We start from the raw sequence: 26,560 nt of genomic DNA, 5'->3' as shown, positions 1-26,560 counted from the left end.
CCTCTTACCAGATCTACCTACTCAACCCTCACATGCAGTAGCAACAAGGGAAGTCTGGGTTCAGGGCCTGAGAGTGTAGCTCAGTGGTGGAGTATGAGCAAAGCCAAGTGTTCCATCTTAAGCACCAAAGAGAAAGCTTAGGCTCAACATCAACAGAAGAGCAAGTGGTCATGCTCTCCTGGGTTGGAAAGAAGCCTGCCTTTCTAATGACTCAACATTTTGCCGATTTCTTGGTCAAGTCTGTGGTGATTACCTACTGCCTCCTCAGGAGATAGGCTGATGTTATCTGTGTATAGGTATTCCAGGAAAAGCTCAGAACACAGGATATGAAAACTCGCTCATTTCTACAATATCATCTTCACTGTCTTCTAATGAAGAACGAAAATGCTCACACCTGAAAGAAGGAAGAAAAAGATCAAAGCTCAGGTTCTGGGCTGCAGTCAAAGGGCTGCTTGAGGCCTTTCTACGGAAGTCGTATACCTTCCTATTTGCTACTTAGATACTGGGTGTCCCCCTGAGGGCCCATCTGTCCAACCTGGTCCCAGGGTGGCAATCTTAGGAGGTAACAGGACCTTTAAGAGGTAGGGCTTAGATAGGGCGACCTACTATGAGGTCTTCAATCCTTGGGGAAATGAACCCAAAGGGGTTTGTGGAACCCAAGCTCCTTTTGACCCCTGGCTTATGGTATTAGCAATGCTGTTCCCCTAAGCACTTCCTACCACGACATGCTGCCTTTCAAGCGGCCCCAAACAATGGTGCAAACCCATCATAGTGAAACCTCCTAATCAAACCTGAGCCAAGGTAAGCTTTCAAGCTGTACCAAACACTAAGTAAGTCAATGCTGTTTTGTCAGTTAATCATCGCAGTGGGCAGCCCAGGCAGCTGTCTCTACAACTCAACTGAAGGCCACACGGCAGGGGCCTCTGGGCCCTTCTCAGACTATCTTTACTGACCAGCATTGTTTTGATAATGGGATAATTTCATTTCTTTACTCCGTTCAGTCTAATTATAAGCTGAAAAGTTCTTGTGTTGACAGTCTAACCCTGGTAACTTACCACGTGACTGCATTTGTCAAGTCACTGTGGTAGGCTCCAATGCAATCAGACAAAGGGGGAGATTTAGACACAGGCAGACTCAGAGAATGCCACATGGCTCAGGCCTCAAAAAGACAAAGACTGCCATGACCAGAAGCTCAAGTGGAGGCCTGGGTTTTTCTTCCAGCCTCAGAGAAAAACCAACTGCTACTGTGATAAAGTAAGCTGCTATGGTCTAGGCCACATGTGCATAAGTGCCCTGTAAGCTAACCCCCACACTTCCTTTATGAAAGTATATGCTCTATGGTGAGTGTGAGCTCACGTGGCACTGTGTGATCTTACAAGATGGGAACCTGAGAATGAAACACCACATTGGGTTCGTGAGCCACTGAAAGAAGATTTAAATACCTTTTACACAGTGACAACAAAATTCCAAATCATTATACTAAGAGGAAAAAAGCAGGCAGAAAAAAAGAAATGCCATATAATTACATATATACAAGCTTCTAAAGAACACTAAAAGTATCTACGATGACAGAAAATCAGTAGCTGCTCAAGATGGGGCTATGGGATCTTTGAGGGACGACAGAACTTTTCTGTATCTGTAGGTGAAGCAGTGGCTTCCCAGACTATGTACAGGGGACAAAGGTGAATGGCTATCATTCAGTGCTTAGAAACTAAACCTAATAAATATGATTTAAAACATCTTTGTGTTGGCATCACCCAGGCCTCCTTGGTCTGGGAAAGCCTTGCCCGGCCACTTTTTTGTTTGTTTTTTTTAATAGCATCTGAAAGTTAAGCCTGAGGAAGAAGGGTTACCATGGCTGTCCTCGGGGATGTATTCCAGTCCAGGCAGTAAATTAGGTAAGAGCACTTGGCCCTATCCCAAGGGCTAAACATTGTCACCAAGGACAGAAGCCACACCGGAGCTTTCTATTACAGGCTGTCCCTGAACACAGACTCAGTACTCATGGCCCACCCTCCTTTCCATATCTTGTTCCATTGCCCCCACCCACACTGTGTGCTTTAAGGGCAAAAACTCAGGTGCCTGGCACTGTCCCTTGGATACCTGAAACAACCAATAAATGAATTAATTTCAATTCTCAAAAGAGACAAGCTCTTACTAATTATTTTAAACAGTGTGTGTGTGTGTGTGTGTGTGTGTGTGTGTGTGTGTGTGTTTGTATACGTGCGTGTGCCCACGTACTCGTGCATGTCCCACAGAATGCATATAGAGGTCACAAGTGGGGACAGCTCTTTCTGTCCAACATATGGGACCCAAGGATGGGACTCAGGTCATTAGGCTTGATGGGTACCAAGCACCATCACCCACAGAGCCACTGTGCTGGCCCACTCTTACCTAATTTTGAGAAGGACTTTGTGAGCATAAATGTGTTTTCCATCAGCCAGAAACTTGAGGTCTGCAGTGCCAGGGTTGTCAAACTCCCTCCTCAGTGACTCAGCCACAGTGAGGTGGTCATCAGGTTCTAAGAGAACAGCACAGCACTTCTAAGGCCGACCACAGATGGCTGGACACAGGCAAGGAGACCCTACTCTCTAGGCACTCAGGAAAGGCTCCTCCCCCAAACAACTGACCAGCTACACAAGGCTTTACCCCTGAATACAGATTCACATCTCTGAAACTTCACTATAAATTTGGCAAAAAACAAAAATGTTTTCAACTCTCTCACTAACTGAATGAAATTTTAGAAAGTTGAATGTTCAGAATGTTTCTAGCTAAGATGCAGTTTCCAGTGAGAATAAAACGCAATCAAATCAAATTACCTTTAATTCGTGTTGGTGCTGCTGCCGGGAGTTTTGATTCCCTTTCCTGGGGCCCCAGAAAGGAAGTTCACAGATCCCGTCCCCAGCGACCGCCCCAGTCCTCTTCCCACTCCTCAGGAAATGCCCCAAATGGACAGGGCACGCTCACCCACGGAGAGGAGGCGCCAGGTGACAGCAGGCGTGGCAAAGCAGGCAAACATGTCATAGGTGCAGCAGAAGTGGGTGAGGTGGGGAAGAATCACTGACTGGCCCTGGCACTGCCCCCACATGTACATGTGCCCACCCTGGGTCTTGGCAGCAGAGGTGTGGGCAGAGTGACAGGCTGCAATCTCTATGATCCTAAATTCACAAGCAAACACCACAGGGATACAGTGAACAGGAGGAAAAGGAGCTGCTTCTCCTTCCCCTGGGTGCACCTGACTGGACTATCATGAACTAACTAGCTGACAGAAGTGAGTGAGCCCAAGAAACAAAAAGAACAAAGCAAGACCTGGACACCTCACTTCCTAAATGTTCAGTCACCAAATACTGGAGCCCTTCTTCAATGGCATTTATAACTCGTGAGGATCTATTTGCTACCAATAGGCCTTAAAAATACCATCCTGCTTTGAGTTAAAAATGTAATGTTTTATGCTTAAAAAATTACTAACTAGATAATGAAGACATGTACCATCTAACCTGGGTTAATAAAGGAAAGCTCAGGGTGGGATGGGATTCAGCACATAAGCGCTAGCTCAGCAAGTGAGCTACCTGGGGCTTATCCCTGTCACCCAAACCAAACAAACCTTCAGTCACTTTAAAGGGAGAGGGCTGAAAGTCACTCTGGCTTCTATCTGCACAATAAACTCAGTAGCTTCTTGTCTTGATGTCCTACTGATTGACCCTCACCTTCTGCATGCTAAGAGGATGCACTACACTGAATGAACCCTGGACCTTCTGCATGCTTAGAGGATGCACTATACTGAATGACCCTCACCTTCCGCCTGCTGAGAGGATGCACTATACTGAATGACCCTCACCTTCTGCATGCTAAGAGGATGCACTATACTGAATGAACCCTGGACCTTCTGCATGCTAAGAGGATGCACTATACTGAATGATCCTGGACCTTCTGCATGCTAAGAGGATGCACTATACTGAATGACCCTCACCTTCTGCATGCTGAGAGGATGCACTATACTGAATGAACCCTGGTTCCAAGAGTCTTGGTTTCATCTAGGGTGAGAACTGAATGGTAAGCGGTATACGCTGGGCCGTGTCTGGTGTAGCAACCAGCATAGTAAGAAGGACCTCTCTACTGCTGCTGCCATAAAAGGCCAAAATCAGAACTTCCTGCAGCAACCTTAATTAGCTCTCTTCACTTCTACAACTGGGCAATCGCACATCACAAAATAAAGTGTCCTGTGGGCTGAGCCAAAGGAGGCTGTAAACAGAGGGAGGAGAGAAATAAGCAGAAGCCAATAGAGACAGTTGGTCAGTTCAGTTGTTTGCCCCATCAAACCACAGGGAAATGAGTGCCTGGGGGACATCGAGTGACCATTTCTGCATAAGGATTACAACAGGGAACTTCGGGGTCATGCAATTTCAATGGGGCTGTTTGGGAAATTTGGCTATTGTTATTTTTAATCCTGATTCCTTAGGTTAGATAAATAGCTTACTTTCAGTTCCATGCCTGAAAATGAGCATAAGAGAGTCCATTTGGACCTTTAGCCTCAGACAGGAGTTTGTGCAGGCCACAGCCATGGCCTCTGGTCATCTAGTTAACATATCACTTTCCATGAAAACGTCTCGTGTAGAGCTGGTCTGTTTGAGTTGGCGGGTCCTCCTAGACTCTCCTACTATTGCATGCTTGTGTCAGTGTGCAAATGATGCCCTTGTCCCGTGCTCTCAGAACAGCCTTGCACAACGGGAAAATGGCCCACATGATCTGGCTAGAAAGTTAGTATACAATTTTCAACAGATATGGAAAACAGAAGTCAGGAAATGGAATTCATTTACTAGAAGATAAATGTGTCCACCACTCCCATCAATTTGCTGGCAGGCTTTCCACCTCACAGAAGACACAGGGGCCTCAATGCCAGCCATTCAGAGCATCCTGCTTTGAGTAAGTACAACACTAGCTCTCAGCCACAGTAGTTTATATAAGCCAAATCATTTATAGTCTGATAATCAGTTTCATTATCCTTTTAAAGAAAAAAATCAAGGTGGGGAGAGCAAAGTGCACAACCTAGACAGGATACAGGGCATAGAGCAGCTACTGTCTTAGAGGCACTGTGGTACAGAAGAAATGAAGCAAGGCAACCCCAAAGAGCATCTTCTTCCATGACTACGGTCATTTCAACAGCTGCTGCAGGAGCTACAGAGGGCAACCATGGGAGCTTGCCATCCCCCCCCCCCCCGCCCCCCGGAGAGAAGCCGCAGACCAGAGTATGGCAGTCCACAGCTCTGCTAGAGAGCAGACCTGAGAGCTACCAGGACCAGGAGACTTTGAATTGTCAGAGGAACGCAGAGCCTGTGAGGTAGACAAAAACCTATAGCCAAACAGTAGGCAGAGGCAGGCATAGCAGGGCAGGAGGGAGGCATCGACAGAGTGTCTAACTGGAACAGACAAGTCAGTCTGGGGGGCAGTGAGCCTCGGGGTTTGCGATGAACCACAGTGTCTATCAGCAAAGGCCTGTGAGCTCCACATGATCTGATGTGGCAGGTGAGTGGAGAGAGCTCTGAACAGAAGTGAGGTGAGAGGACAGTGTTCTAGGACAGTGTGCACAACGGACTGCATGGGAGAGAAAAAGACAGCCTGCGAGGCTAGCTGGGAGGACCCATGCAGGTTGCCACCACAGCCAAGCCCTGTCACCAAGTAGAACCAAGGAAGCCCTGGATGAAGACAGGCAGCCGGAGTCAGGTGGCTCTGGAGTGTGAGCCCTGACCACCCCAACCCCATGGGCCTGAAGGGGGCTGAAGCAGCACTGTGGTGGGCACATGCACGTGCGCACACACACACACACACACACACACACACACACACACACACACAGAGCTAGGCAGTTAATGAAAGGTGTTCTTGTTTTTAAGCACTTGAGCATCTTAACTATCTGAGTTAGAGGAGGGTCCACAGCATACCACCTTCCTGTGAGCATCAGTGAGCTATTCTTGCTCTTCCTTCTGAGGTCAGGCCTAGGCCGGGTTCATGTGTGTGTGTGTGTGTGTGTGTGTGTGTGTGTGTCCACAAGTGTGCAGTTTGGTTTGGGGTTTGGTTTGTTGCTTTTTAAGAAAGAGAAAGTATATGAAGTTGGGTACTATGGTGTTTTGAATGTAACTGACCCCATAAGCTCACAGGGAGTGGCACTATTAGGAGGTATGGCTTTGTTGGAGTAGGTGTGGCCTTGTTGGAGGAAGTGTGTCAGTGTAGAGGTGGGCTCTGAGGCTCATGTATGCTCAAGCCATGCCCATGTCTCAAATCACTTCCTGTTGCCTGCGAGATAAGATGTAGGACTCTGAGCTCCTTCTCCAGCACCATGTCTGCTTGCATGCCACCATGTCCTCCATGATGATAATGGACCAATCCTCTGAACTGTAAGCCAGCCCCAATGAACTGTTTTCCTTCCTAAGAGTTGCTGTGGTCATGGCGTCTCTTCACAGCGACAAAACCCTGACTAAGACAGGAAGGTAGCGAGGCAGTGGAGGAAGAACTAGGAGTTGGAGGAAGGGAGAATATAATAAAACATATCAAATCTCAAAAAAAATGGAAAAAAAAAGAACCCCTGAGGGATAGAATTTACTCCAGAGGCCTAAAAAATAAACAATCAATCAACAAATATTTTAAAAAATCCTGATTTTGTACCAAGAAACACATTTTGAACCTCGCCTTTTCTGGGCTGCCAGGCAACAGTTAACAGGGGTAGACTGAGCTAACCTCCACTGTCTAGACCCTGGCGCACTTCACACTGACAAGCTCTCAGCCCACGTGTTTGTATCACCTCAGTGAAATGGCCTACCCACCACATAGCTTAATGGCTGTGAAACACTGGAAATGAAAAGGCAGAGTGTGAGAAAGAATATAAATAAGATCAGAAACAGAGAACAAAGAGGCTATGTGTGACCAATGGAGAAAAGGCACCCCCACAGAAAGGGTAACCCCAGAAGCTGACTCCCAGTCACGGCTCTGGGAAGCCCAGTGGGCGACTCAAGAGCTCAGGAGGCCACAGAATGATCAGGGATTCAAGGCATGGCTAATTTTACATTACAAGTTAGGATATGCCTTCACGGGATAAACTTAAGAACAAGGACACATGTGCTAAACCTTTTAAATGCGTTTCCTTTTGAGCAGAGAATTCAATGTAGATGGATTTTATTTTTCTTTCGCCATGAACTGGCACTAACAACCATAGACTCACCCCTGCTTCACCCAAAATTCAATCCCATTCCTAACTAGGCTCCTCTGGAAGAGCCCCACAAGAGTCAGAAGGAAGTCCTGACCGATGTGTGAGGCTCAGCCACTGGAAAGGGCCGGCGCTGCCAGACAAGTCCTAGCAGATTCGCCACATGCCAGCAACTGAGGCCTGACCGACACTGTGCCAGCTCAGAAACTGCCACCTGGAAGTCAAGGCTGGGAAACTGAGAGACCAGGGAGATCCTTTCAGAGTAGCCATCCCTGATCTGTGTGGGCAGCAGCAAGTGCAGAAGGGCACAGGAGGAACCCAGTGTCTACATCCAGAGCATGGGGCAGGCAGCTCGGAGCCCTGCTAAGCAATGTGCACTCCCAAAGCTTCCCTCCACTGCTTCTCAGCTTCTAGCTCTCGCCCCCTCTTAGTGACAACAGTCTGCTCCAGAGTGGACTAGTGGGAAGATGTGATCTCATTCTGGATCAGAGAAAGCAAGGCAGTGCAAGCCAGTCTTAGCTGATGAGGTGCTAAGGTAAGTGTGGAAGGGCCAGTGAGTCACTCTGCTGTCCACGCCCCTTCCTCTCTGACCTTCAGCATTGGTGTTCAGGCTGTGTACTAAGTGTCTGTACTGACTGCATGGGCAGACTGAGGCATTTTTATAGTTGCTCGGTTGTGAGAAAATATCCCTTCTGCTTTCCTTGACCTCTGTGGATACTTTTCAAGGCCAGCAAATGATAGAGTCACAGGCATCTGTGCACCAGTTCCTGCCTCCACTATCTCCCCTGTTCCCCATTTAAAGAGTCAAAGGTCCTGTTTTCAAACTTTTAGCTTTAAAAAGTGGTTTTTCCAGATCTATATGGGTTATGTAAAATTAACCATGTTTACAGTATGTAAATAAAAACGACAATTTGGGTTGGGGATTTAGCTCAGTGGTAGAATGCTTGCCTAGCAAGCGCAAGGCCCTGGGTTTGATCCTCAGCTCCACAAAAAAACCAAAAACCAAAAACCAAAAACTAAACAACAACAACAACAACAACAACAAAACCCCGACAATTTAATTAAGAATCCCAATGGGGGAAAAGCATAAAAAGAAGTAGCCCAATGTCAGCTAATCTATTTATCCCTCTATTTATTTAAATCAAATATAAAAAACAACTATGTGGAATAGAAACAGGAAGAGTACATTAGTTTCCATAGTGACAGCATCACTGGGTTGAAGGGGAAGTACTGTAACGTCTCTGTGCCACACACGGCGTCAGGACGACGGGAACGGCAGTGCCGTGACTGCCTGGGGAAGCCAGAGGCTTTCAAAATCACGAGGGTCATTTGGGAATGACTCAAAACTGAGGCCGCATTCCCACCACTTCACTCCTGCACAGCACAAGTTTGGACCATAAAACAATGAAACCACCCTGCCCTTCCAACCAGCAGGTTTTCTGAGGAGCTGAGCTAGCGTCGTACCCCACTCAAAGCATTGTGGTTTCCCCAGCCACAGGTGACGGATCGCAAACACTCCCCGCCCCTTGGAGGGTGAGGACAGACAGCAAGGAGAGGGCACTCAGCCAAGGTGCACACAGAGCTCTCCTGACGTCCGTCCGTCCGCTGTAGTCCGCACAGGCAGCACTGGGGACAGAGACAGAAGGGAAGTGACAAGAGGAATGTCATGTCCCCACAACTCACAAGGCAACTTCAACAAGGAATGAACAATCCGGCTAAAGAGTAGTCCAATGCTGGGAGTGACTTCCCATAATTCCCCACTAAAAGCCACGGAGGTAACGTGGAAATGTCCACCTTACCTGTCCTTTTCCACAACAACAGGGGTAGGGTAGGACTGGTTACTTTTATTGCCAGTGTCCAAATGGCCATAAGAATTTGCACCCCAAGCATACACTTGACTTTCATCTGTCAACACTAACGTGTGTGCATAGCCACAGGCAACCTAGAAGGACAAAGACAAATCTTGTCAGGTCTGCAAGTAAAGGGAAATGCTTCACTTTTACAAAGGAGGCTAAGACTAAAATGGAAACTGAGGAAGGACACACTGGCCCTAAGGGCAGACAGTGAAAGAACCAGTATTCTCTGGTACTAGTGCAGGCCCAGCTGAGTAGCTGGTGCTGCAGAGATCACCCCCAGTTCTTCCGCTGGCTCAGCTCACTGCAGTGAGCTCTCCAGCAGCACTTGCTACTCCCAGAGAACCTGGGGCTGTGAGGCCAGGGTAAGACCCAGACACCTAATTCTTTCTTCTAGTTATTGAAGGAAAATGCTTAATGTGGAAAATGGAGGAAAGTGTAAACATAGAAAGCTCTCTTGTGTTGAGACAGTGTTTCTCTGTGCAGCCCTGGCTGTCCTTGAACTCACTCTGTAGACCAGGCTGGCCTCAAATTCACAGATCCACCTGCCTCTGTCTCCTGAGTGCTGGGATTAAAGGCATGCACCACCACTGCCCAGCTTGAAAAGTTCTCAAGATCAGGAACTGAGAAGTTTCTTTTCCTAACTTTTCAGATATAAAAATATGCACTTATGGGGCTGGAGAGATGGTTCAGTGGTTAAGAGCATTGGCTGTTCTTCAGAGGACCCAGGTTCAATTCCCAGCACCCACAAGGTAGCTCACGTCTGTCTATAACTCCAGTTCCAGGGGATCTGACACCTGCACACAGACATACATTGCAGGCAAAATACCAATGATCATAAAATAAAATTTAAAAAAAGAAAACAGAAAGAATATGCACATAAAAATTTTTAAGTGGTAGCATATGTACCTATCTTTTATCTTTTTAACCTAAAGTTACTCTGACATTGCTTTCTCCCCACTATTTGTAAAGCCAGGCAGTGGTGGTGCACACTTTTAATCCCAGCTCTTAGGGGGCAGATGCTGGCAGATCTCTGTGAGTTCAAGCCCAGCCTGGTCTACAAAGTGAATTCCAGGACAGCTAGGACTGTTACACAGAGAAACTGTCTTAAAAATAAACAAAACAAAACAAAACTTTGTAAGCTGGTTATAGTGGCACATGTATGTAATCTCTGCGGTCAGGAAGCAGGCTGTAGCAAGAGGTTCACAGGTATGGCCTGAGCTAACAGTGAGACTCTGTCTCAAGAACAGCATCACCAACAGTCATATTGATGGGCATAATGGTTCTCCTACCATTAAATCAGTAAATTATACAATGCCTATCCTTTTTAATAAACTTACTTTTCTCACATTCTTCTTAACCACTTTTTGTTTATTCTCTCCCCAAGAATTCCTTTGTTAAGATTATAATTATTAATGCATATTAATGGATTTCACTATGTCTGAACTAATTTTATATGAGACTTTCTCTTTGGTTCCATAGGAGAATTCTCTAAGAGTGGAATTACAGGTAAAAAGGCATGAAGATTTTTTAAAACTGTTGGCATATATGCCCTCAAAGATTCTTCAGGAAAGGGTGTGCAACTTACATTCTAGGTACACAGCTCACAAAACGGATATAGGAACAGCATTGCTATAAACAGGTATACCTTAGTTCAAGGCAAAGGGGATTTTAACCTTTTCTTCAACAGAAGCATCAAACTAGCTGAACTTGCCATGTGTATAAGAAAACCAAGACCTACTGCACTGCACGCAGACCACCAGGAGACGTACCCGCTGGACACAGATGCCTTGCAGGGCTGCCACTCTACAGGGGGTTGTCTGGTTGCCACTGCTGCCCAGACCCAGCTGTCCATTCTCATTGTAACCCCAGACATAGACCTGGGGAAAGATAAGAACCGTACAGCACTCAGCAGTTCAGTCCTGTTGTTGAGAAGCATGCCATGCTTATATGACACTAAGGAGGCAAAGAAAACTTTTGAAACCAAGTACGAAGTAACTTTCCTACCTCTGCAGTGTCCACAATGGCCATGGAACACATTTGCCCACATGCTATGTTCATAACTATTTTATTCTGCAAACATCCAGTGACTCTTCGAGGAATGGGCTGATTAGTGGTCTATCCAGAGCCTACCTGCCCAGAGTTATTATAACCCCAGACAAATACCTATGTAAAAAAGAAGACTGATAAACAACACATGCTTGATAAGTGTCTCAGCTGGACATTGACATGTGCTCAGGGCATCTCACCATGCTGTCAAAGAACTTCCCCACTGGTCTACAATACAGGCAGAAAAAGTATTATTTTATAACGCTTGTGTTCTCTACAAGAGTAACAATTATCATATAATACAAAATACCTGCCCACTTCAGCCATATTTTTCAACATTTTGGAACTTTTTTATTTTGCAAATAAGACCTTTGTTATGGCAATATAAATGTAATAATGAGTCCTTTTAAGATTTGTAGTAATTGAAGTCCTTACTACATACAGGGAAATGTCATAATACAACCATCATGATAATAAGTTGCTACCAAGAATAAGGCTGAGTTTGAGGGGCAGTTATTTTAAACATCCCCACTTAGTTCATCATAACTACTTTGGTTAGTCTTTTGACAATCTGGCACAAGCTAGATGTGATGGCTATTCTTGATTGTAAACTTGACTACATACAGAATTAATTAAAACACAAATTGTTGAACTTTTGTGAGAAGTTTTTTGTTTTTGTTTTATTTCTTAATTAAATCATTAGAAGTATGAAGACCAACTTCTAATCTGGATCTTTGAGGTAAGAAGACATACCTTTAATCCAGATCTTTTGAGGTGGGAAGATCCACCTTTAATCTGGGCCACACCTTCTTGCTGGAAGCCTATATAAAGGTCATGGAAGAAAGGAAGCAGCAAGCTTTGCCTGTTTGCTCTCACCTCACTAATAAGTATATTCCTCCACTGGCATGAGAGCCTACTTCTTTAGGACTCCAGTATATACTGAAGACCAGCTGAGACTTACAGCCTTGTGGACTGAAAAAGTACTGTATTCTTGGACCTGCTGTTGGTAGGCAACCATTGTTGGACTAGCTGGACCACAGCCTGTAAAGCACTCTAGTAACTCATATATATATATATATATCTTATCTGTCTATATATATATTTATATCTATAGTAGATGGACAGATAGGGCCCATCTACAGATCTCTATCTATAAATCCCATATCTATCTTATTATTCATGTATATACATACATATACATAATGATTAGATGTAGATGGATAGATGGATGGATGGATGGATGGATGGATGGATGGATGGATGGATAGGTAGATTTCTTTTTTACATTCTCTTCCTCTAGTGCACCCTGGGAAGAGTTATCTGGGAAGAGAAACTCAGTTGAGAAAATGCCTCCATCAGATTGTCTACAGGCAAGTCATAGGGTATTTTCTTGATTAATGATTGGTGTGGCATGGCCCAGGCCACTGAAGACAGTGCCACCTCTGAGCTGGTGGCCCTGAGAGGTATAAGAAAGCAGGCTGAGAAAGACAGGGGAGCAAGCCAGTAAGTAGAGTTCCTCCATGACCTCTGCTTCAGTTTCTCCTTCCAGATTCCTGTCTTGAGTTCCTACTCTGATTGCCCTGGACTGTAGCCTGTAAGGCAAATAAACCCTTTCTTCTCCAGGTTGCTTTTGATCATGTTTTATCACAGCATACAAAGCAAACTCAATTTTATTGATTTTATTGCCTAGTCATATTTTGGGGGCAGTTAAAGGAAACTATAGAACATATTGTAAAAAAATAAATAAATAAAAAATCAGTGAGTTTATGCTAATTATCCTCACCTCTCCATCAGATGTTAGGACCAAAGAATGGTAAGACCAGCAGGCAACCTCAATAACTTATTTACTTGACAAATTAGTATAGATATGGCAGGGCACTAAGCTATGATTTGTTGTCCCATTACCCAGCTGGCTATAAGCATTGTGACCCCAGGTAAAGACTTCTCCGTCTGAAAATAAGAAAATGAGCCTTCACAACACATCCTTCTCTATAGGAGACTACAATACATGCCTCGGCTTCCACAGACGAAAACTAAGATTCAGCTTCAAAGGTGGCTTGACTTCCTCCTTCCAAATTCACTTCGTGACAGAATCTATTTGGAAACCCAAACTGCCTTCTACGTGAAAGCAACACAATGGAATTTAACTCTATGAAGTTTAAAAATAGCTAGAAGATGATTTCTGAATAAATAGAACACTGAAATAAAACAGAGAAAATAGCACATCAAAAGTCAAGAGTGTAAGGTGCTACTTAACTCTTCTAGATCTTCATTTCCTTTAGAGAAAGATAACCAAATATATTTTAAAATGTATTGTATTACTTGCGCAATTATAAATTCATAGAACATATGTGCAATTTACAGATAAAAAAAACCATATATACACAAACCAAAGCATGTTTCCCCAAAAGCCCTGCATATATGTACCATACCCTACATATAAGAATTTAGTTTTCTGATTCTGAACTTTGAAGAACTAAGTCACATGTATGCTCCCTGTCATCTGTGTTTTCTACATTACTTAGGTTATATTATGAGTGGGCTTCATTTCATCGTCTGGTTTGACTTTCTTTTGTGATATACAAATTGCTATAGAACTCGCCCAATGAATGTTCACTGGATAATTCAATTGCTCACTGGGTCTTTCCCAAATCTTCTATGCTGTCTGTAGATCTTTTGCTTTCTGTAAGTCTTTTCTGAAAGTCCAACAGCTCGAGTCTAATAATCACCGTCTGCCACTCCTACTGGGTCTCACGCATTAGACCCTGCAGGAGGTTGCTGGTTTGGACTGAGCTCTCAGTGCTCACCCAACCAAAGTGGGTGCTCACTTGTGCTCACTTCCCACATCAGCAAGCAAGGCTGCACTGTTATCTGACCTGAGAAACCAAGGGGGAGGGTGCCAAGAGCCAAGGTCCAAACAGGACAGCTCCAGCCTATAAATCCCCAGCTTCCCTCTGCCGACATCACTGCTCTGTACACAGCAAACCTCCTGAGCGCTGATGGTAACAGGCACGTTATGGGGGTGAAGCATTGTCCAATCCTAGAACTCCAAGAAAAGGCCAACCACAGTCTGCAAGCTGCACTTGTAGCTCTGTCTCCTGCCACGTCCACCATGCCTTGGCGCCCACATACTGGGTGTCAGACCACGTGCTGCTGCTCACTGACGCTGACAAGCTGTTCTGGCCATCCTCCCAGGCTTCCAATGGAGGGGACTTGCTCTAAAAACGATGTGCATTCACTTGTTCGGCACCCTTTGATTAAGTCCATGCCTCTAATTCAAGGCCTGAGACTTAGACCATCAGGTCTAACGTGACACAGACCTACAGCCGCAAATTTCTGGGGAACGGTTTGTTTCCTTTTCTCTTTTTCCTTCTCTGGGGTGCTCCAAGTAAGAAATTCTCCTGTTCAATCCTTAGGAAGTGGCAAATCCTGTGCTCAGAGTGTAGCTTTGGCGGTCCCAGCCTATGGGAGGTCTCCTACGGGACCTTGACCTCTTGACCTGTAACCTTTCACCTCAAGAGTACAAACTATAGCTCAGCATCAGCTGTGCAGGTGGGTGCCTCAAAAGCAGGACAGCTTCACAGTCTCCTCCAGCTTCACGTCACTATTCCTGTTTCCTCACTTTACCTGACTGTGCCTTCCCTTAACTGCTAAGCCATCACACCAACCCCCGCTGTTTTAAATGAAGAAATGGTCTGAATCATCTTGCCTATTACTGGAAACTCCCGCCCAAATTGCCAGAACTTATACCTCAAAGGCATAATTTAATTCTAATTCTGTAGAACTCTGAATTCACGGTGTAGCCAAGAGAACTATACTTCTAAGGTAAACTTCTACCAGCCACTTAATGTAAGAATTACAGAATGCTTAGAGGAATGGCAGAATCATGATTTGGTCTCTCAATTTACAGGCCAGGAATCTAAGAAGTGTAGGCTTCCTAAGATCCAAAGCAAGCAGAGTTCTCACACAGTAATTACACTTACCGAGTGGGGAATGGAAGGGCCCTGTGTTAAACTACCATTCTCTGCTGCTCAAGGACAGCCAAACTCCATGTTCCCAAGGCATTCCCAGAGGGGAGCCAGCAACTCTTGCTCAATCAGAAAGTTTGCTCTCAATTTTCAGGGCATCCTGGTCTTATTTCTTAACAAATAAGCAATCCCTGAACTATCCATTGAGTTCCTGTTACCTGTTGTTGCAAGAATGACGTGTGGGCCATTCCCATAGCTGAGGCTGGCTATCTTTTTGCCAGTTAAAGAATCCGATCTCTGAGGCTCAATGGTGCTCTGAATGTCACCTACCCCCAGACAGCTACTGCACTTTGTGCTGAGCACAAAAATCTGTGGAAAAAACACTCAGTTCGAGGAGGCAAATTTCTGAAAAGTCTATAAGTTAACTCAAGCAGCCTTCCTGAAGGAAACTGCCTCGTTACAGAATAAATAAAAGCTGGCTTTTCAGCCAAGTGGTGGGGACACATGCCTTTAATCCCAGCACTTGGGATGCAGAGGCAAGCGGATCTCTCTGAGTTCGAAGCCAGCCTGGTCTACAAAGCAAGTTCCAGGAGAGCCAGGACCACATAGAGAAACTCTGTCTTGAAACAAACAAAGAAATTGCTTCTCCATACTTCTGTTTAAAGGTTTCATTCCTTTACCTCCCCCAAGGTACTTACAAACCCATTACTAAAAATACGGGTGGTTGAATTTTTTCTTCAACGTTACCTCATTGTTGAGTGTAGTGTATAAAACTTCATTGCCAGCACTGCCTAAGACACAAGCCTGATGAATCAACTGCACTTCTTCCTCAGAACACAGGGAAAAAATGGGCCACTTTCCCACATCTAACATCTTCAAGGATGACAGGGTAGTCTGTACTGGCTGAAAGGAACAAGACTTATGTACTCAGACAACCAATTAAAACCAACAGAAACCATGCCTCCACTCTTGTTTCTGCAAAGCAAAACTGGCTTCAGGAGGAATGACCCACATCTGCTGTTGTCTGTTGCCGAGAGCCAGCCACTCACTGCTGTAGCCCGTGGGGGCTGGTGGCCTGGGCAAAATGAGATCTCAAAGACACCCAACGCATCCAAGCCTGGACCTTGGCCAGCTGAACGTTAGCAACACACTAAATAGTGGCTATGGTTTGCATGCGGCTGCAGGAACAGGCTGGTTCGGCAAGTGCAGGCTGGAGGAAGGAGGGTGGCCACTACATCTGCTGTCCCTATGTATGGTGGTTCCTCTAGCAAACAGATATGGGTTTCTCTCAGGGAAGGATGGGAGATTAGCTAACAGTGTAACACATACCATAGACATTCTGGCTAGCAGTACGGTTCTTAGGTCTTGTAGCAAGGTTGATGCTCAGGAAGACCTGGCCTTCCCTTCATTCACGGGGTTCTGGGTCTGTAAACTGGCTGCTCTGAAAACTGACTGATGGGCCATGGATCCCCATTACTACAATCAAATGTAGCAATTCTTTCCTTTGTTCTAGAGTCTTGTGCATGTATAGATCAGACAAAAACAAACTCATCTTCACCCCAGGAAAACACCATTATTGATTTGCCAGCCCCAAAGGTCATGCCATTGCAGACATCGCTTTGCCTATGATGCCCACTATGGGGGTAAGCATGTTCACCTTGCCTTTGGTGGTGTTTTGCCGCCTCCTGGCCCAGTAAGTGCATCACATTGAACTCATCCACCTGAGCAGCAGCATCTCCTACTCTAAGGTCTGGCCCAAGGAAAAGGGTGACAAGAAAGCTCTTCAAATGTGCTGGCATCCCTCTCACACTTTGGCATTTTATAATATTAGTGAAAGGCATGTCTTCTAGGCCTGCACATTGTGGAGGATTAGGTTTTAAGCAAGGAATCCACTCCAGCATTCCAGTTTCCCTACACTGTACGATTCCTTTATCAACAATAAAACAAGAATATCAGGCCCATTCTCAGTAGACCACCTTTCCCCAAATATTTCAACTAACCAATCAAACAGACTCTTGGTACCTTTAAAAAAAACAAAACAAAACAAAAAACTGTGCAAGGCTCAATAATAAACCTAGAATCTTTGTTCAATGGGCTCATATTGACAAACTCAGCTTGATTCATTCTATGTTCCTCCTACCATTATCCCACACCCTTAAAGTCCATTGCCACACACTCTGCAGACTTCTGCTTGAATAAATTAGCAAGCTCATTAGGTTCTCCTGGTGCAGTACACCTCCTCGTGGACCACATGCTCAGCTTCCCAAACACTCACTGGGCGGCAACAACCAGTAGTTACTTAGTCTACAAGGTGTGGACTCAGTAGTCCCAATGAGACACCGGAACCACAAGAAGTTCCTGGAGAACCAGTGATCCCTAGTCCACAATGGAAGCTTGGAAACCCTGGTTCTTCTCAGGGAAGGACTCAGAAGCAGTGATGGGACAAATCAACTTGGTGGCAGAGGGAAAGCCAAGGAGCAGGAAGCGAAATAGCTCTTTATCTAGTCTGCTACCTGTAGATGCTGCCCACTATCAGGGTGGGCCTTCCCACATCAATCAAGGCCATCAGGATGCTTCTTCAGGTGAGGCTTCCTACTCAAGTGATTCTAACATGTGACAAGGTGACATTCAAACCAACCATAGCATGGAGAACCATCTAGGTAGCTTACGTGCTCACTAGCACCAACAGCTACAGCTAGCCTGTAGAAACAACTACGTGTATTAACACTTTTGGAGACTCAAAAGTCACAAGTCAAGGTGTCAGCTAGCTTGCCTTCCAAGAGCTGTCAGGGAAAGATCTAGTCCAGGCTCCACTTCTTGGCTTGCAGAGGGCTATCTTCCCTCTGTCTGTCTGCACTGCCTGCCTTGTATGTAGATCTGTGTCCAATATTCCCCTTCTAATAAACACACAAGTCAGACTGGATTAGGGCCAGCTTTAATGACTCATCTTAACTAAGCTAATTACTTCTTCAATGACCTAGTCTTCATATGAAGTGATTACACTCTGAGGTCTTGGTTTTGTACTTAGGGACATAATCTTGGAGGGCCATGAAAACCTCAACAGTGCAGGATAATTTCATGATCGTGTGCACTCTCCAAAATGGTCTTCAAAGACAGTTATTATTTATCTGTACACTGGAGACACTTACTTACTTGCTTAATGAAGGAGACCCTCAAACAGCGGGGTTCCCTCCTGGACCCTGGGTTAGGCACAAACCACACCCAAACGCCTGTTTTCACAGAGAGATCTTTTATTAAGCGTGGAGGCAAAGTTCTAGTGGTTGTTTTCTGACTCAGGCAGAAAAACAGCAGCAAAGGACCTTGCAGGGGTCATTTTTAAGAAGAGAAAATGGGAAGGTCTGTGTTAGGACGGGCTAGGATGCTGTGGAATGTTTTGGTTGGGTATGTTAATTAGGTGAACCAAAGGGAGCTTTTGATTGCTAGACTTCAATACTTTCATTAGCTGGACCTTTGTGGTTAGCCTCAGGAGAGGAGATTGCCAAATAAGGGAACAGACCTTGGTGGCCAGCTTTAGTAATCTAACGGTTTAGCAAGGCAGCAGGAATGGGGGAAGGGCAAGACCTGCCAGAGCCATGTTTGCCTCACTTGAGCTGGCCAGAGTCCCTTCACTTAACTTTTGAATTGTAAAGATATGTATATATTTTGTAAATATAACAGCCCTTAGGCCATCAAAGGATATTTTAAAATTTTGGAAAAACACCAAACTCATATTTAACTTAAAAGAGTAAAGACTTTCTGGGCTCTTTCTCACTAGCTGTTAAACAAACCTTATAAAGAAGATATGAGAGGCCAGCCACTTGCTTGCTTCCGATCTGAGAAAGCATGTATCCCCTTCACCTTGGACGTCAGCTGAGGTTGTCTGGGCTGACCTGCAAGCACTCATCCTCATTACTGTGGTACTCTGGGGCTTTTACAGACTGTCTAACACAATCTTGAGCAAAGAACCAGGGGAAGCCTCCTTCATCACCACCCCATGGCTGCTGTGAATGATGGAAAGGATACAGTAAATTCTGATTAAAGCTGTCTAAGGACCGGGCGGTGGTGGCACAGGCCTTTGATTCCAGCACTTGGGAGGCAGAGGCTAGTGGATCACTGAACACGAGGCTAGCCTGGTTTACAGAGCGAGTTCCAGAACAGCCAAGGCTACATACACACAGAAACCCTGTCTTGAAAAACCAACCAATCAACCAACCAACCAAACAAACAAACAAACAAAAAAACTGTCTAAACGATGGCTGAAGTCCCTATGTCCAGCTCTCCTTCCCATGTGATCCCATGCAAATCTCAAGTCCCTATGCCAAGAATGATGGGTCCTACTTTCACACCTGGGACAGTGGTGATGGCTGTTTCTCCTGTTCAATTCTGATGCAGTAGTTACTATTTCTTCAGTTACTTTAAATACCAGAGCATTGTGTAACAGTATCAGTGGGTATCCAAGAAAAACTCAATTTGGAATCTGGCATTGTTTTTAAATCTCACATCTACAAGAGGCCATTGTACAGATGTACAGAACAGGTCTCTACTTTCATTGTGGCTATTTAAGTTAACTGAAGACTTTATATGGTCGTGTTGTATTAATTCAGAAATCGGGGTTTTTAGGTAAAAGAGAATTCTTTCTAGAGACACTTTGTTTACTGTCAAAGCTGGACAAAGAAATGTGATATGAGATTTTAGTCTAAGCGTCTTTTTTAAATGACCTACCTTCTCATACCATGAAGGAATCTTATTTTCTATGAGCTCTACTTTATTTTTTTTTCCTTCTGTAAATTTTAAGACTAAAGTTTGAAATGTGGCATAAAGAATCTAAAGGAGATGTTATTAATGGTCTTCTACAGTTTTTCTATATTATCTCTAGTCTTCACAATAATCAGACCATAGATTTTGCCACATAATCCACAAGTTCAGTACCTTCAAGGTAGGTGAGAACAGAGGACTGTTTGCCTACATCACCTGAGTGATGCAGTCCCCTAGGAAGGCACAGTGCTGGAGGCCTCAAGTCTGTGCAGCACTCACAGAGCCCTTAATGGCTGCTTGGCATGCACTGCCAAGATACAGTGACTGCTTACTGACTACCTCAGCTGTTTCTCTTTTCAAGCATGTTTTTGGATTTGATCCTGTCCTTTGCTACAATATCAAGTGGCTTCCTGAATACTGAGAACTGAATGGTAAGTTCCAATTGGCTCCTAAACACTTCTGTACAAGTCATAAGCTCAAACTTTCTCCTTGGTCCACTTGTACAGTTGCACACAGTACCCAGCCCATGATTCTGACCACTGGGATTCCAAAGTGTGGATGAGGTTTATGCAATCTGCAGTCCTATATTTATTATGAGATGCTGCTGAGCAGGAGGATATCAGCTATGGTAGAATTACTGAATTAAAGACAAAAATAAGACACTACATGCCCTCCCTGGAGGTCACAATCTAATGGGAAGCAGCCACAATGCACAGCCCATGTACACCAGACATGGGAATATATTGCTTCTCAAATCTGTCAGACAGCCAGATACTTGGCAACAGTCATTACAAGTGCATTATTTAAGTCTGTGAGAAAACTATTACATAGGGAACTGATAGCTTAATTTATAAATGCAAATACATTTTGGAGAAAATATTTAATAGTAGCTTCATGGAATTATAGCATTTTGTTCCAGTACACTCATGAGACAATGTACAAAGATTTACTGTACAGCACATGTAGGAGCTTTGACAACCATTCTGTGTGCTAGAGATGTCTTCGCTGGAGTCTCCACCTGCTCTATACCCACTGTGAGGTGGGGGATTCTGAAGAGCCTGTGTCCTGGCCAGTTTTTATACCAACTTGACACAATAGGCAGGGTCATCTGTGAAGAGGAAATCTTAAATCAAGAAAATGTCTCCCCAGGACTGGCTTGTGAGCAAGTCTTACGATTGATGTGGGAGGGCCCAGCCTATTGTAGGTGGTGCCACTGCTGGGCAGGCGGTCCTGGGGATATAAGAAAACAAACTGGGCAAGCCAGGAGCAAGCCAGTCAGCAGCACCCCTCCATGGCCTCTGCATCAGCTCCTGCCTGCAAGTTCTTGCACTGAGTTCCTGCCCTTGCTTTCCCAGTGATGGTCTGTGATGTGAAAGTACAAGCCAAAATAAACCCTTTTCTCCCTAAGACGCTTGTGGTCATAATGTTGTGTCACAAAACAGAAACTGAAAAGAGGACAGCTGGTCAGGAGCAAGAAAATGTGGGGAACTGAACTCTTCAAGGAAATCGAGAGCCCTGCAATCGTCGCCATCAAGATGGTGTCTGGTGAATTCAGTTCCAGGGTGATCCAGGTAGCCGCCCGACCGAACAACCACTCCCTGAGCTGTTCCTGTAATCCTCCAGTTGCATCCTCTCCACCACCCCTACCTGTAGCTGGCATCTCTTTGCAAAATGCAAGTAATGAGATGTTAACACTCTGTCAAGGAAAACATAACACAGGAAATGCACCTGCCATGAATTAGAGACTGACACATCCTGTTAGTCTCATTGTGTGGTCTGGAACAAACAGACGCTGTATCCACTGAGAAATCCACTGAGTGACCACACTGCACATGACCACAGCAAACTGGCAAGCTGTTACAATTCCGTTAAAATACAGCCTATATAGGAAAATCAAAGTGACATGTTGGGCATGCTTAGTAAAACAATGTCTAAAAACATGCAACATTGTATACGTAATAAGGAAAATTCACTGCTGACTATGTGAATTCATATTTAATTTTATGAAATCTGTTCCCAGGAGGAATTAGGAATTTTTCTATTAACACCTTTTGTGTGTGTGCACATGCATGCATGGGGGGGAGGGCACCTATGCCCGTGGAGGCCAGAAGAGGGCCTGAGTTCCTCGGAAGCTGGAGTTACAGGGGACTGTGAGTCACATAACAAGGGTTTGGGAAATAAACTCTGGTCCTCAGCAAGACCAACAAGCACTCCTGATTGTTGAGCCATCTCTCCAGGGAGTCCTCTACTATCATTTTCTAAGTCTCTTGGTTCTATCATTAGTTTTTAAGCTACTTTTCCAAATTCCTGCAAGGGTTCACACACAAACATTCATGTCAGCATGTGGTAAAATTTCCAGTTTAGCTGTTCTGTGTATAATTATTATAATTTATTGAATTTTATCTTTTTTATTTCCTAAAGTAGAAAAAAGACAAAAGAAAGTAATAGTTAATATTAATCTGTTTTATGGAGATGAGCAGATACTTTGTAACTTTAACACAACACAAGATAGCAGTCAACAGACAGGCTGAAAGATATGAAACAATATCCACTGGATACGAGATGGAAGCAATATCCATCGGATACAAGATGGAGGAATAATATCCACTGGATACTGCATGGGAAACAGTATTCACTGGATACTGTATAGACTTAGGCTGGCTGACTGTAATGTTCAGATGTGATGGGAAATAAAAGAGCACACTGGGTTGGAAGCATATCTTCTATGACTATTTTTTTAGTGTTTTTCAATATTTGGGAAAGGAATAAACATTATTTAAACAAAGCCTTTTATAGGTCATCATCTGTGAGCAGAAGCCTATATTCCTTACCAAGTTAAAATGCCACCACCCCAGGGAGCCTTTCCTCAACCCCTAGGTAACATCTGTTCCTTGCTGGCCTTGTCCACATCCTATATCCCTCAATCAATTATTCATTGGTATGTCAGGCACCACACTGCAGCCTCTCCAAGCAAGACTTAGATGACCTCACTGCTCTTCTCACCAGGTGAACAGTAGATATGGTTCATGCAACAAAATACACTATAAGGCATGCTTTTTTCTAACCTGGCCACTTTCTCCACAGAAACCAGGCAGTTCTTCTTCCATATGGACTCAGTCCTGTGCAGTCCCTAGGGAAAAAGTATGTGGTAAAATCAGGAGCCCACGCCGGATGAAGGGACACAGAAAACTGCTTGAGTAAGCAGGGTCTGTATTGCCAGCATTTGGGAGGCTAAGGAATTAGAAAGAAGCTCAGGCAACAAAGCAAGACCCTGTACCACACAAATAAAATGACTTTACTTCTAATTAACAGGGAAAGTAAGTCCCCAAATGCTGAGTGGGTGACATAGGAACTAAGCCTTTAGCATGGGAGTCAACAGCTATAAGACCTACAAGTAGTTTTCAATGTTCAGCAACTCTTAAGTTAACTCCTGAAGTCTGGACGGTCATTGCAGAACAGAGGTCCTTCTATCTAAAAGGAAATTAGCAGAAACTTCCATCTCACAGATGACTTTGCTATTGATAGGGAAAAACAAATTCTAGACCTTGGCCAACTGTTCTGTGACTGGAAAGTTCCAAATCACCACGGTGAAGACCAGACTTATGAATTCTCAGCTCCTGAAGGAAGTATGATCTGCTAAGCTGGAAAAAACAAAGGAGAAATGAATGAAATGGATGAATAAAATGAATGAACAAATAGATGAATGATTGAATGAATACAGCTTTGTTGCCCTGGACTTTAACAACAATAAAAAAAGTCTGAAACAAAAGCCATCAAGTATGGAACAAGATCACTGAATATTCTTTCCTTAGCAACTTCCTGCCATCGCATCAAAGGGACAGCAGGAGCTGAGGTGACAGCAGGGTAGCCCTACGGAAGACATGCAGGTCTTCACTGTGGGTCAGCCATTACATACTAGCTAGCCCAGAGCTGAAGACAATATAAACAAAGTAGTGTGTCTCTCCAAAAGCCAATTCCGTAAAACTGTATTTAGTAACGCTCACTGCTGTCTAATTTGTTAGGTCTGCTCCAATTACTTCAATGCAATGCATACTGCGAGCTTCTTATTAGTGTTTCACCTGGTATTCCCTGCAACAGAACTAGAGCTGGAAAAGGACAGACTAGAAATGGCGCACGCCTTTATCCCAGCACTTGGGAAACAGAGCCCAGCCTGGTCTGCAGAGTGACTTCCAGGACATCTAGGACTACACAGAGAAAACCTCTCTCAAAACACACACACACACACACACACACACACACACACACACACACACACACACACACACACATCAAGCCAAGCAATGGGCTTGCATGCCTTCCATCCCAGCACTCACAAGGCACTCACAAGGCAGAAGCAGGCAGTTCTCTGTGAGTTCGAGGCCAGTCTGTTCAACAGAGCAAGTTCCAGGGCAGCCAAGGCTGTTTACACAGTGAAACTCTGTGTTGAAAAACAAAACAAAACAAAACAAAAATCAAACTGGGTCAAATGTCACCATGGCCCTTATCAATGTTGTGTATGTTCTTGATGAAATTTTCCTCAATTTTATTCCTAATTGCAAGTAGGTTTTATAGAGAATAATGCATTCAGAAAATCTGAATTTAAAATGAGGACAATGAACAGTAAATCATTATTCCTAATGTTTCAATTTTAAAAAGACATGCTTATATTTAAAAGCTCACTTAGGGACTGGAGATGAAATTCGGGGCTAAACTATTTGCCTACCCAAAACCAAAACTGAAAGCAATCATCACTTCAAGTTTTTAGCTTGTAAATTTATATGATTTGATCTAGAAAAATGTTCGCCATATTTAATCAGCATCACACAATACAGCAGCACTTCAGCAATCTTCTGAAATCCTAATCTTCTTCAAACCCCAGCATGACTGCTACCACTGAGGCTCCTGATTAGCCACACGCTGGGCTCTGTACTTCCACAGCACTTCCCTTTGCAACCTCAAGAACGCACACAGTCTGCCTCACGTCAACTGTTCTTGTGTAACTTCTTCTCTCTATTAATTAGCAAGCTCTTTCAGAGAGGAGACCACAATCTGCTTGTTACTATAACCATGTATTACTCAGAGTAGAACATAATGTAAACATTCCAAGTACTGGAAAACAGGACAAGATATTGGGAGCTGGCATGACTATTTGAGGTACCCTCCCACACCCCATTGCTGGGGACCAAATCTGGGATCTTGCCAATGCAGAGCAAGCATCCTACCACTGAGCTACAATCCCTAGCCTAAGAATTTAAGGGGACCCTTACCTTCTTCCTTCAGCATCACCTTAACTGGAAAACACTTTTTGCACATTTAACACTAAGTTTACCAGAAGAAGAAGAGCCATTTGGGCTTAGGGGCAGAACTCAGCGAGAGTACACTGGGTTAGCACGTATGAGGTTCCAGTTAACGCCAGCATCACAGAAACAGAAAGAAGAGATGAGAGAGTATGATGAGGAAGGGAAGGACCCAGAGGGAAAGAATTCAAAGGTGGGGACGAGAGGGATGGGGAGGAGAAAAAGGAACAAACACAGAGATAACCGCCCTCACCACCCCTTAGGTCCCCCACTGCTAGCAGGGAGGGGGGACACTCATGCATGCTAAGATCAGTGATTAGGAATCCTGAGTATTTTTAAGTAGAAAAAAACAATGATTCCTTTCAGTATCTTTCTTTGATCACTGGTCAGGTTAAAACATAACTGTATGCATAGCATATGGAAATCACACATTCAAAGAGGAAACAGTCGTAAGAGCCAATTGGAATTAACTGTAATATTAACATAGTTTCATGTTATTCAGTGTTAGTCAAAATTCAAAAATAACGTCAAGACTAATTACTAATGTGAAATAATGTAGACACATATAGTTTTGTTTAAAACAAAAAAAAAAAACAAACTTGTTTTCCACCATGTCAAAGTGGCGCATGTAACAGAGAAAACTGATTTCTCCAATTTCTACCACCTTGGGCACAGTGGGTGGCGATTACAGCTGTCTCAACCTGTCACCCGCGTGATTTTTATGCTATTATTATCAGCGTTGTAAACCACATTCATGGAGTGAAACACTCACATTTAGAGTGTGAGTTAGCACCTCACTGAATTTTTGCAATATCCAGACAAGTAATCATAGAAATAAGGCATAATCACTGCCTCCATTTCAGGATGCTTCAGCAACCTGACCATGGAACCATCAGTCAGATCGGGGCTTGGAATGAAACTCGAGAGTGCTTCCAAAGCTGCTGCTCCTGGACCCTCTAAGCAGGCATGTCCAACCTGCCACCCATCATGAGGCGGAGGGCAGCCATGAATGTGCCTACCCTAAATTCAAAATTATCAAAAACATTTGGAGATTTGTTCTGCAGTTTCTTTGCAGAGTTGTTCTGGAGTGTGAACCTTGTAAATGAGGACAGCATTTCACAAGTCCACAGTTGATTTGCCTGCTCCTATGAAAGGACCATCAAGTTTTCCTAGGCCCATCTCAACTCTATACACAAGGGTAAGGAGCACTCCTTCCACAAACAGCTGTACCTGGTTGCTGGAGAGTTCTGGAGCCCCAAATTTGGTCCTTCTAGATCGTTGTAAAGCTGTCTTCTAGAAAAGTTCACAGGACTGAAAATGTAAACACACAAATAAATTCTATTAGAGAAATTTAAAAAAAGAGAATACACGATTTTTCTGTGGTGATATAATGTGTACCCTAATAAACTTAACTAGGGATCCGAGGACAGAGCCAACCAC

The 26,560-nt window shown here is 44.3% G+C and overlaps 1 protein-coding gene across 1 annotated transcript in view; it reads right to left on the bottom strand.

The window, feature by feature from the left end:
- Positions 1 to 26,560, bottom strand: part of Rcbtb2 (RCC1 and BTB domain containing protein 2) — a 41,536-nt gene that overhangs the window by 5,596 nt on the left and 9,380 nt on the right. Inside the window, 12 exon segments of the mRNA XM_036199355.1 lie at positions 254 to 308; positions 310 to 394; positions 2,395 to 2,521; positions 2,968 to 3,158; positions 8,998 to 9,140; positions 10,824 to 10,931; positions 11,059 to 11,217; positions 12,884 to 13,050; positions 15,287 to 15,437; positions 15,816 to 15,971; positions 22,889 to 22,953; positions 26,351 to 26,431. Coding sequence (XP_036055248.1) covers positions 254 to 308; positions 310 to 394; positions 2,395 to 2,521; positions 2,968 to 3,158; positions 8,998 to 9,140; positions 10,824 to 10,931; positions 11,059 to 11,217; positions 12,884 to 13,050; positions 15,287 to 15,437; positions 15,816 to 15,971; positions 22,889 to 22,930 — 1,384 coding nt within the window. The 5' untranslated portion in view covers positions 22,931 to 22,953; positions 26,351 to 26,431.

Source organism: Onychomys torridus, chromosome 9, assembly GCF_903995425.1.
Source record: "Onychomys torridus chromosome 9, mOncTor1.1, whole genome shotgun sequence".
NCBI lineage: Eukaryota > Metazoa > Chordata > Mammalia > Rodentia > Cricetidae > Onychomys > Onychomys torridus.
This window is presented reverse-complemented; position numbering and strand designations above follow the sequence as displayed.